General features: G+C 45.8%; 1 protein-coding gene across 6 annotated transcripts in view; it reads right to left on the reverse strand.

Moving 5' to 3' along the window:
• Positions 1 to 12,740, reverse strand: part of SLCO3A1 (solute carrier organic anion transporter family member 3A1) — a 219,635-nt gene that overhangs the window by 171,042 nt on the left and 35,853 nt on the right. For all 6 annotated transcript variants that reach the window (XR_006175978.2, XM_065559265.1, XM_065559264.1 and 3 more), the window contains exon 2: positions 8,036 to 8,501. Coding sequence is in view for 5 of the 6 variants with exons in the window: in XM_065559264.1 (XP_065415336.1) it covers positions 8,036 to 8,501 (466 nt within the window). In the remaining variant the exon portion in view is untranslated. The remainder of the gene's footprint in view (positions 1 to 8,035; positions 8,502 to 12,740) is intronic.

Genomic DNA, 12,740 nt, shown 5'->3' on the forward strand with positions numbered 1-12,740 from the left:
ACATCACTGTATCCCTACCTTGAGGAGCTCATACTGTCTGAGAGACAATCAGATAGAGATTAAGGGGAGGGAACAGGATGCATGTAAACAAGCCAACTAGAATCACTGTAGATGGCATGATGGAAGTGGACTTTTAGAGGGTCTTAAATATGGACAAGGCAGAGGCCTTGTGGATGAGCTCAGTGAAATGGGACAAGCCTAAAAGGGCCACAGGAGAGAAGGTACTGATGTGACTGTGTGGGACTGACACGTGGATGGGTTGGGGATGGGGAGAACATTGGCAGGATGGAGGGGGCTGGGAGCAATTGGAAGATTCAGCAAGGGAGGGGCAGAGTTTTCATGGTGGCAAGGAGCTTAAATTCAATGCAGACGCATCCCGGCCTACCCAAATCGCACCCCCACCCCGCTCCCCGGCAGGAGCATTGGGCAGGTGGGAGGAATGGGGCAAGCCCCCGTGCCTGGACCCTGCTCCCCAGCAGGAGCGCCGGGTGGGGGGACGGGGAAAGCCCCCATGTCCCAAGCCCATTTCCCCAGCAGGAGCGTGGGTTGGGGGGGTGGACTGCAGGGGGAAGGAATGGGGAGGAACCCCCACTTGTCCTGGCCCAGGGCCCCACAAAACCATACTTCCTCTATGTGGGAGGAGGCGACCCCTCTGTCATTGCCCATCCACCCGACAGCCAGGGCCTACCCAGTTTTTCGATCCTAGCTATACCACTCATTCAATGTGATAGCAATGGGTGCCAGCAGAGGGATTCAAAAGAGAAAAGTGATACGGTCAACCATCATTTTAAAGGCAAATGTTTTTTGTTTTACAGTGTAGATCCTAAACATACATTTCAGGAAAATGAAGGGAAATTCAGAAAGATGGACAAGACTGGGTGAGAAATTAAATTTTCTTTAAAACTGGTCAGTAGCACCAACAAACCACTTGGGTTCTCATGGAAATCTGAGTAAATTTGCTTGCAGAGGGGGGAAAAAAAGTCATACACACATACTGCAGAAAGTAAGACAGACAGAATTTGGCAGCATTTCTTGCATGTGTTCAGGGGCCCCACCCGTCTACAGTTTTAACAAGACACTATACTTTGGTTAATGTGTTACATAAGGAAACATAGGAACCAATTTCCAATGGAGCTTCTGGGCAGGTTTTCAAGTGTTCAGCTCCTATTTTAATTAATTAATGGAGATATCCCATCTCCTAAAACTGGAAGAGACCTTGAAAGGGACCTTGAAAGGTCATCGAGTCCAGCCCCCTGCCTTCATTAGCAGGACCAAGTACTGATTTTGCCCCAGATCCCCAAGTGGCCCCCTTAAGGATTGAACTCACAACCCTGGGTTTAGCAGGCCAATGCTCAAACCACTGAGCTATCCCTCCCCCCCTTATTTACCTAAATAAGGGCCAGACTTTTCCAAAGTACTCTGTTTACCCAGTAGCAAATACTGCAAAATGTATGGCCGGATTTTCAAAGATCTCAACTGATGTAATGAGCTCATTTGACAAATCTGGCCCTTATTCGAGTGCTCAGTTTCACAAAAATATATTTAATTTAAAATCTGATTTTCCATCAAAAAAAGGGACAGAAATGTTTTGACCAGCCCGAACATATAAAATATATGGTCTTGAGGTTCACAGTAATGGTTTAGCTTGCTAAAGTGACCTCTAAAATAAAAACGTGTCAACGTTTTGTGTTGTAATATAAAGCAGTGGTAGCCAGAACACAAAATCTGATGCCCTTCTATATTCAGCATCCTATGCTTCAAACTGGCTATTAACCCATTGCCACAGTTACTGATGTTCAGGTTTAATACCGGTCAATAAAGAAAATACTTCTGCTTCTCCCAGACACAATGGTTGCTATCTTTTTGACTGACACTAACTAATTTGAGTGGGTTTTAAATTGACGTTTATCACTGAAGACTTCAGGATTCAAGCTACTGTATTGCAGCTCAGCAGACTTGAGCTGGTGCTTAAATTAAACAAGAGCTCACGAGAGGCGAGTATCAGCACTTCTCGGGAATTGGAAAAAAAAAAAAAAAGGTTCACGTGGAAAAGAAAAGAAAAAGATGCTCTAACTGCAGGAATGAATGTGAATACTAAAAATAAAGGGCCCGATTCCCTCCTGCCTCATCAAGTCCTGTGCAAAGTGAATGGAGATAATATTGAAATCAATTCTCCACTCCCACCCCAGTGATGGCATTTTACCTTGCCTAGGTGTCAGTGACTACATATGGTGCAAGGACATGGAGTTTGGAAGACGGAACAAGGAGAGCCTAACTGGACCTGTCCTATTTTCTCCCTCCTCTCATTCTCTACTTTCCCTGCAGCATTACAGGAGTGTGCCTGCTTCCGGTGCGACTCTTCCTGGCTCAGAGCTGCTTTGCCACATTCTGGAAGTTGCTTAATGCAATTCTTCCATCTTCCAGATGGGATCCATTTTTGCGAGCCTGTGGGAGATTTAAAGCGATGGGAATCCTGAATTCAGAGGATGTGTCAATAAAGAAACCAATGTTGGGGAAGGACAAATTTTGGGGCCCTCTCTAACTTAATACATTAAGGGTCCAATCCAGTGCCCAATGAAAGGAATGGAAAGCCAGTGCAATCTGATGTAGTCCCTTTTAATTTTCTATATCAACAGAATAATTTAGATAGTAATAATCTCCCGAATGCATGTAGCATCTTTCATCTCTAATTATGCCAAGTCAGACACTGACTATACAAAGGCCATTCACTCAGCTCCAAAAGGCAACAATTACGGGGTTGAAATGGGGCAGCCTTTAATGGCAACTTTATGCAACAGTTAAGGGTAGGAAGTGAAGGAAAATGCCGTAATCCACTGGCACGTAGAAGGAATTTAGGGAGATGGCTTATTTTACTTTAAGATGGCATTTTGCCAGGATATACAAATTAATGTCTAAACTGCTGGATGTTTTATGACCACAAAACACTCCTCCAGAAGGCAGCAAGTTTAAAATGGTAAACAGGGACTTACATAAATATGTTTTCCCCAACTGCACTATAATGTCCCATATGGCATCCAATCCTTCTAGTAACAAAATCCCCATTGGCTTCAGTAGTGAAGATCAGACCCAGGGGCAGCTGAACAGTATAAACACAGAATTCCTCATAATAGAGGTTGTTAGCAGGGGTAGTGGGAGAGAATGTCACTATTTAGAAGTTAACATTTATTTTAAAGAAATAATTTACTGTTTAGAAAATATGGATATCATGAGGGAAGCTTTACTGTCAGTGAAGGTAGAGGAATAACGAGCAGCGCAGGTTCCCCTGGGGGGAATTCCCCATCCAAAATTGTTTCTTTACGATGACTACGGAGAAACATGTGTGTAAAGTAGGTAAACTGCTTTAGAACTGCTCCCTGGCTTGGAATCTTTTGAGATGAAATCAGATTTGTTTTAAAGAGATGAAACAGTATGATGTTGGATAAGGAAAAAAAAAAGTAAATAAACGAGCACTGAATCAAATGCCTTTCACAACTTCAATGATCTAACGCAGTAGTTCCCAAACTTGTTCCGCCGCTTGTTCAGGGAAAGCCCCTGGTGGGCCAGGCCGGTTTGTTTACCTGCCGCGTCCGCAGGTTTGGCCGATCGCGGCTCCCAGTGGCCTCCGTTTGCTGCTCCAGGCCAATGGGTGCTGCTGGAAGCCGCGTGGGCCGAGGGACGTACTGGCCGCCACTTCCAGCAGCTCCCATTGGCCTGGAGCAGCGAACCGCAGCCACTGGGAGCCGCGATCGGCCGAACCTACGGACACGGCAGGTAAACAAACCGGCCCGGCCCACCAGGGGTTTTCCCTGCACAAGCGGTGGAACAAGTTTGGGAACCACTGATCTAACGGGTTTGGGGTTTTTTTTAATCTCTTTGGCTCCTTTTGCTATTGTCATGATCTTTGAACTAAATGAACTCTTGGTTGATGAAATGAAAAAATTTGTATCCTGTCATTAGTAGGAACAGATATCAAAAGACAGCAGAGCCTTGTCTATGTTAAGGCAAAACTGTCTTTTCTTTTAAGAATCCTTGTATAGAGTGGGGCTCGCTGATTTGATATTCCTTCAGTTACCACAAAGTTGTTGTTCCTTATTTTCCTAGGGCTGGTTACTACAGCAACAGTCTGTTTGCGATTGGAAGCAACATATTGCATGCATCATAAACCCAAAGCACTGCTACTGCCTCTAGAAATTTGAAATACAACATAACAGGAGCCCATCCAATGGGACTATTCACAGAGAATGCACAGCTAAGCATATGCACAAGTCTGTGCAGGTTTTGGCCTAGACAGAATGGTCTAACTTCATCCTTTTCTCCATCAGTGGAGTTACACCAGGAATGGATGGCCCACCAACTGCAATAGCTGTATTACTGTAGTAACAAATTTCCAGCCCTGAGGACCACACAGTTGCAGTCCTAATTTCTTTTATCCTTCGCTTAATTCTATCAGGTTTCACAATACTTTTCAAATCCATGCTCCACTCTCCCCCACCCCCCATGCCCCATATTATGGTGGAGTTTCCCCACCACAAGCGTTTCCCAAATATCAGTTTCTCCCTAGACAGGTGGCCAGAAAGTCTCACTCTTGTGCAATATGAATAAAAAGAAATAGACACAGTACACTAGGACAGTTCCATCCAGTTCACTGTATGAGCACTCTTGAAGGAATTCTTATCCTTTCTGGTCAAGTCAGGGGTGAGCAGATATTAACTAATACCTAGGAGTCCCATAAATGCCTTGCCTAGCTCAATCACAGACCAGACACAATATGCACATTACTGAAGTGAGCCATATGGCAAAAGTTACATAGTTTGGCCAAGAAATGATCATTTCTTTGCAGCTGTCTAATGTGACAAGATGACTGTCTGGACTATCATTATTAATTAGTTTCTCTCCTAAGGCAGTAATCTGTGCTCACTTTACTCCTGATTTAAAAGGATAGAACTTATCCCAGAAACCTGTTATCCTGGATGCATACAGCACAGCCGCTACAGAGTGAACACTGTATTATAGGAGAAGAAGGTTGGTATAAAATACTGCATGTTGACAATACGCAGGGAATAACTGAGGGTGTATAACACAGTGGAGAATGAACCAGTCATGACACTTAACTAGCTTTGCTGAGAGCTAATATGCTTCTTTTTGCCAAGGTCACTGAAAATTCTATCATTTGACATCACTGAAAAAGTCAACTAAACTCAAAGCTGAGCAAATAAGTCACAATCAGTATTTTATTTAACCTTCATTCCTGCTCATGACAAATACAAAGGAGATCCAGATTTCTTCTTGTTTATTTTGTATTCATATTTATTCAGAGAATGATTTTCACTCTTTTACTCTATGAATGGATCACAGTCTGAAGAAAGCATTCGATAAATAGTATTTAACAAATCAAATTGTGATGCAGGGGTGGGATGGGTCAGAAATTACTCATGGATACTGCTGGTCTCCGACTGGATGAGTGCACACCCACTTCTGGCACAAATAACCACATTTTGAACTGCTAGGAATGAGTTTTCATGGACATTCATGCCATTTTAACAAAAAAAAAACTGCTGTTTGCAAAAAGTGAAAAACCAAAACAGTTGGGAAGCAAGGTTATGAGGAAATTCAAATGATTGTTGAGTGGATTTTGTTTTGGCAGTATTTTCCCAGCATCAGTTAAACCAGGGGTCGGCAACGTTCGGCACACGGCTCGCCAGGGTAAGCACCGGGCCAGTTTTATTTACCTGCTGACGCGGCATGTTCGGCCGATCGCGGCCCCCACTGGCTGTGGTTCGCCGTTCCGGGCCAATGGGGGCGGCGAGAAGTGGCGCTGGCGAGCGATGTGCCACGATCGGCCGAACCTGCCGCGTCAGCAGGTAAATAAAACTGTCCCGGCCCGCCAGGGTGCTTACCCTGGCGAGCCGCGTGCCGAACATTGCCGACCCTGAGTTAAACCATCCACTCTTTAAAGGTTATGTTAACGCAGCAAGTTTAATGCCTCGAACAAAATTCCTGATGGCCCCTCCTCCTTACCACCCTGCGCACATACCTCTCCCCAGTTCCGATCTCAGAGTGGTCATATCTATCTTGCCAATGTATCTACTCCACTGACTTAAGCAAACTGCTAATTTTTCAAGATTTTTTATATGATCAATAACGCAGAAATTATAAGACTTAATTTAAACTCATGGTTTGTGGCATTGAGAGAGTTGCTCCAGAGAATTCAGCTTTGGATTTACCTTGAGGCCATTTGTTATCCTGTATTTTACACACAAAGTGATATATTTCCAATCCTCTTTGTACAGTGGAACCCTCCCACAAAATTCAAGAAAATGCTCAGAGCATAAAATTCCAGTGTGCAGAGCTAAATGCTGAAATAATGATTTTATGACCATTTAAGGAATAAATGGGCTGTGCCGTGAACATGGTAGAACCTTCTTAAGTAGATGCAAGAGGCGTTAATCTAGGAGAGGACTACAACAGCTACGCTCTTTAGACAACCTATCCAATAGGTGTCCCCGCTGTTTCACTAAGTTTGATATCATGGGACATAATCAGAAAGGCAACAGAAGCTGAGCAGAGTTACACGGGTGGCCATTCCAGCCAGGTGTATTTTGTTCTATTTGGCAACTCAACCAGAGAGGTCATAGCAAGGTGGTTTGTTGATGGGATTGCCTTTTGGCTTCCAGTCAGAGTAGATCAGGGGTGAAGTTTCTGTAGCCATTAAATACCATGCTGAGAGACACAAGAGAAACACAGGCAGGCAGGCAAATTAGATAAGCACATGCCTCAGTGCTTTGCTGAATTGGGGCCAGCAGAATTGGTGGCTAGCTACTACTGAGTCCTATGGAAATGGAGCGGATACTGTATAGACAGCAGATGGACACAGAGTCTAGAACAGGGGTCGGCAACGTTCGGCACGTGGCTCGCCAGGGTAAGCACATCGCTCGCCCGCGCCACTTCTCGCCACCCCCATTGGCCCGGGACGGCGAACCGCGGCCAGTGGGGGCCGCGATCGGCTGAACCTGCCGTGTCAGCAGGTAAATAAACTGGCCCGGCCCGCCAGGTTGCCGACCCCTGGTCTAGAAGCTTTCAGAGGACAACTTCACTCACAAAGTTTTCTGAAGCACGGTCAGTGCGGGGTTCCTCACAGAAACCCATGAGCTCTTTACCCTAAGGCTAGGATATTTCAGTTGATAACCAAAACCTAGCGTTACCCCTTAACCCCATCATGTAACACCATGCAACTAACCCCAAGCTGCCTGAGATGGACTGAGTAATTTTGCAGCATGATCACAACCATTGGGAGTTAGATGCCTAACTCCCCATATATCATAATAGACTTACCAGCTTTGCCATCCTGCTCCCCTATAGGTAACATTTTCTGGGGTCCTTCCACAAGATGCTGAGTAGGAGCACCTGCTCTACACAGAGAACTTTCTTTGTGTGTGAGGAGGTGTGCTCAGAATAGCTTTTCAAAGGAATTATTAGAAAACTTGCTAGGAGAAATGCCCCTCAGATCCAGTGCCTTCATACAGTAATCATTGGACATGTCAACTAACACACTATGGAGGCAGCTAAAGTACACTGGATAAGTGGTTAATTACTGTCTTATAAGATACTTTGATGTTCTGCAGCTCAAGCTCAACCACAAGTGACCAATATCATTAGAGTTTAAGAGACATGGGAAATTGCTGTGAAAAGAGAACATCTTTCCTAATCATCCACTGCCTCATTATGGCTGCCAACCCAAAGGATGACAACATATCACCAGCTTTCTCTACTAAGAGCAAAGACCCCTGCATTTCTCTGCCATGGTATTTTAAGTGGAAGAGGGGCAGGGAGGGCACAATGGTGATCAGTGGCAGAGAGATGTTTCTTGTAGTAGTTAGTTCTTGGTAGATCAAAGCCAAGGTACCTTCACAGACATAGAAGCACAGAGAAGAACCCCAAATTCACCCTTTCTATTGATGCCGGATAAACCAGACAACAGAATGAGCTGCAATAGCAGGAACACCTCAACTGCATTCAACAAACTTCAAAGTCTTACCTATATACAGGGAGGAATCTTTCCGTCTCACGTGGTCATCGATGTAGGAAACTCCTAGTGGCTGTACAGGGGTAGCACCAATGCCTAGGAGCACTTGCGCTCCAATGAGAAGCAAGTACATCATGTTGGTGGTAGTCCTATTCCTGCAGATAAGATCCGGGTCTGGTCCCTCGTTGCTGGTGGACCCGTTGGCAGCACATACATCCCTCCCTTCAGCCCCCCAGCGTATTTCCCCAGATTCATATTCGTACTGATGGGTCAGAAATTCAGGCAACGCCGAAAGGAGGGCACCCAGAGCCATGACTATTCCTCCGCATCCTATCAAACGTGGCCTATGCCCCCGGGCTCCAAAGTAGCTCACAAAGAGAATGAGGGCCAGGTTCCCAATCTCAAAGCTGCTGGCTATCACCCCCACGTCAGCGCTCTGCAGGTTGAATCGCCGCTCCAAGGTAGTTAAAACACTCACCTACAAAGAGAGAGAAATCCAGAGACAATTACTTAAAGAGCACATAACCTACATAACATAAGAACGGCCATACTGGATCAGACTTAAGGTCCATCTAGCCCAGTATTCTGTCTTCTGACAGTGGCCAATGCCAGGTGCCCCAGAGGGAATGAACAGAACAGGTAATCATCAAGGGATCCATCCCCTGTCCACCCTTCCCAGCTTCTGGCAAACAGAGGCTAGGGACACCGTCCCTGCCCACCTTAGCTAATAGCCTGTATTCGGTTTACTCCATTTGCCGATCTTACCATGATGACTCACAGCTGTTAGTAGGTTTGGGCCTGATCCAGAGCCCTGGGAAGTCAATAGGAGTCTTTCCATTGATTTCAGTAGACTTTGGATCAGGCCATGACACTGCAAGTCGTCCCTTGGAATGAGTGACTGCTTGTGAAGCAAGGGGCTATGGGACACGATCAAGCGCGCTAGTATCAGATGCTGTATTAGCAGCACTAGGCAAGGCAACCATAAAGCCTTCTAGACCTTGGTGGAAGACCACGGGCAACATTTTCAGAAATGCTTGCATGACTTCGGCACCTAAGTCACATTCACAAAGAGGCTTGGAGTCCTAAAAGCCAAAGGCTCCAGCTGCCCTAGGCACTTTACAAACGTTGACCCCCAAAGCTTGAATCTCATTGGCGGCATGGGTATCATTCCAGCACATCCTTAGCACTGAGCAGCACAAGTGGTGAACCCCTCAACCTCACCCATGTTCCTCAGAACTCGTTTGAGTTCCCATCAGAAGTAGATGTGTTTTGGAGGAGCTGGTGTGTGCGGAGCGCTCCTTGCTGCTGTGCACTCTGTGCACTAAATTGCCTGTTGTCATTGGCCTCACTTTTCACCCCTTCCCTTTTGAGACGGTGGTTTTAACACTGAAAGCCACCTCTCCCATGGAGCAGTTGAAGAATGCACATCAAAGCACACATCAGACAAGCTCGGCACCCGATCCCTGTCTGTCTGAACTCATGGCCTTGCTGACACACTGACACTTGGCTCACACGTCGGCAGCGTGGCACACAACTGACTCAAGAAGCAGCCACAAAGGTAAGGAGTTGAGCCCCGACAGAAAGTTTCTTTGCAAAATAAATAAAAATTAAGTTGAACAAACGTTTTAAAAGAATCTTTTACAATTAATCAATGGCTGGGAGCTTCACTTACTGACAAGACAATTTCAAAAGAGATAGGCCAATTAAGATTTTACATAATGCAAAGCAATATACTTGTGGGTTTTATGCAACATCAGTTTAGAGCCAAGAAGATGCAGCACTGGGTACCACAGCTGCTCTCTGCCACGCTTGTGGAAGAAATCCAACATACTTTTATTTTCATGGTCATGTCTCCTTAAAAAAAGGCAATCCAATTCTATCTTGGAAACAGGTCTGTTGTTTTCTTCCAGAGATGGAGATTATATTTTTAAGGTCATCCTAAGACATGCAGTTAGGATTCAAATAATAAAAAAAAAGTGATAGCGATCTCATAATATAAGACAGCCCCTGGACAGTATAAAAATAGTCTCCCACTGGAGGCGATCAGAATCTTTGCTGATACACCTCAAAAAGCAGGAAATGTTCTGTCCAACTTTAAAGTATTCTGACAGCAGCTCTCCTCTCAGGGCAGCTAGACCCTATTAGGATACACCAGGATGCTGTTATGCCAAAGAAATGCCTCTTGGCAATAAAATGGACGAACAGAATAGCCTACTTCTGTTACTTTACTTGAGTGAAAGATAAGGACCTCCGTTTCCTGAGCATCCAAAGACTCCAGTATGAAAAAGAATGTTCATCATTTTTGCAGATGCAGCTGTCCTCCCCCGAATCCAAACCACTATTTTTTTGGTGCTTGTGACTTGGCACCCCCTTTCTAATGTACCCAGAGCTGCATTTAGGCATCAGTATAATAGGCAGCTGTAGCAGCCAGTCGGCCCGCGCCGCTTCCAGCAGCTCCCATTGGCCTGGAGCAGCGAACCGCGGCCAGTGGGAGCCGCGATCGGCCGGACCTGCGGACGCGGCAGGTAAACAAACCGGCCCGGCCCGCCAGGGGCTTTCCCTACACAAGCAGCGTCCCAAGTTTGGGAAACACTGGGATAGAGAATTTACCCTTCCTCTGGGATCAGCAATTTCATCTGTCCAGAGATGTTCTTTGCAGTAACACAGGAAACGCTTCCCTAGAGCTTCTCTTTTAGGGATCCCACTTCCCCTACGGGGCAGATCAGAATAGGAGTGACAATTCTTAATGTGTGTAAACTGTGTCACAGGGAGCCAAATTAATCAACGAGGCAAGTAGGAGGACGAAGTTACTTGAGTTACAAGGTTAAAGTCAAAGGGAGAGTTTGCCAAGGTCAAAAGGCAGCTAGGGTCCCCAACTATCCCTTGTGCCTTTGGCAGTCTCTCCCAACAGGATCCAACCTGTCTAAATTTAGCCCCTTACCACCCACGCATATTTAAGCACTAAAAAAGCCTGATTTTCAAAGATGCAGAGAGTCACGTCCCCCTGAAGTCAAGATGCCCAGCGGGGAGCTCAGCACTGCACAAAGTCTGGCCTGATTTTAAACAGTTTGATGTGAAAATTCCAGCTGAGGTAACTTGCAGAGCAGGCCAATGGCAGGCCCAGAAATGGAACCCAGGAGTAGGGTGACCAGACCTCCCGATATTATTGAGACCATCCTGAGATTAGGAGCTTTGTCTAATATACGCAATTCTATCCTCCCACTCCCGAAAAAGTGTTCCCCACTTTTTCACACTTGCTCTCTGGTCATCCTATCCAGGAGTCCTGATTCTTATTCTGCTTCTTCAGCCACTAAATGTGGGGGGTGGCTTGGTTTCATCTTTTCCTTTCCTGAAAGCTAACATCCCATGTGGACGTGGCCCCAAGTCTCAACAATTCTCACGTTGCACCTAATAATCATGTCCATTCAAACACACGTCTGGATTCTCCCCGCCCCCATCACAAGCCCAAGTTACAAGTGAACAAGGAGAGCAGGCTCTTACTTTGCGACACAAGGATGCAGAACATGGGAGACTGGATGGCTGTAGCCAAGGGTTATAGCCACAGGGAAAGTCTGCAGGGAAAGTGCTAATCCCTGTCCTCTGTGAGAAGCAGATGGGGATTCCCTCTTCCCTTGCTTGGCTCAGCCACATTTCCCATACAGCTCCCCCTTCTCCATGGCTGGGGCACCGAGTCCCTCCCTGTCCCATACTGGGTGCGGTGGTACTGCCCAAGTGGCTACTAATGCTCTCACGTTGATATAAATGCTGCCCTTAGCTAACTGGCCTTGGAAGCAAAGGGACGGGGAAATTGGCTGCACTTCTCTGGTAAGGGTCAACCCCATCATACCAGCTGCAAGCACCCAAGGGAAACTGGCATCTGCAAGCAAAGTAGCTGACATCAGTGCCAGCAAAGTGGCCTCCGCCATTTCCAGAGTCACGGAAGAGCAGTAGTGAAAGAAAGGGATGTTGTTGGGGGAGGTGAGGGGACTGTTGACATGCTGATTTTTAACCAGATGATGCAGAAACGTGACTATGTGATATCCAGGATGGCAGCAGCAGAAACAGCTGCAGCCCAAGTTCTTGCTTTGACATTGGCTATGACCTATAAATACTCAGGCCCTCTGCAATATTGCTGTGAGCACAGCGGCGACATTATCTGAGATTACGAACTCAGAGTCTGCTCAGGACAGCCTCTTCCACACTGGAAACATTTTTCCATCTCTGTCCATCCCATTTCTTTTTATACAGCTTCTTAAGTACAACAATCTCAAAACGCATTAGGTTTCCTTTGTGACTCAAATAAACAGCTTGGGTTGTGTCTGAGACCACGTCATTGCTAGATATAACAAGAGAACTGTTTGTTACTGTTCATATTACCTATGGATGAGCCTACCCCCCAGTGTATTAGGAATCAACTCTTACTCACCATCCTTATTGGCTTAGAGTTACAGAAATGTCTGTCTCAATCTCTAGGCATGTTAAGAGCAACACAACACATACAGTCCTATCAGTTACTAAACACACAGTCTAATCCTTACTAGCGCTGGCTGGAAAATAAACTTCAAAACCTCAACTTTTCATGAAATGGAATTCTTATTATCATTCAAAAAATGTTATGAAAACACATGAGAAAAAGAGAAAGACCTGAGGCCGAGAAGGGACTCAAGCCTGGTCTCTCAATAACTACCAGTCAGGTGGCTATTTTGGGGGTGGGTGG

Source organism: Chrysemys picta, chromosome 10 (genome assembly GCF_011386835.1).
Source record: "Chrysemys picta bellii isolate R12L10 chromosome 10, ASM1138683v2, whole genome shotgun sequence".
In the NCBI taxonomy this organism is placed as follows: domain Eukaryota; kingdom Metazoa; phylum Chordata; order Testudines; family Emydidae; genus Chrysemys; species Chrysemys picta.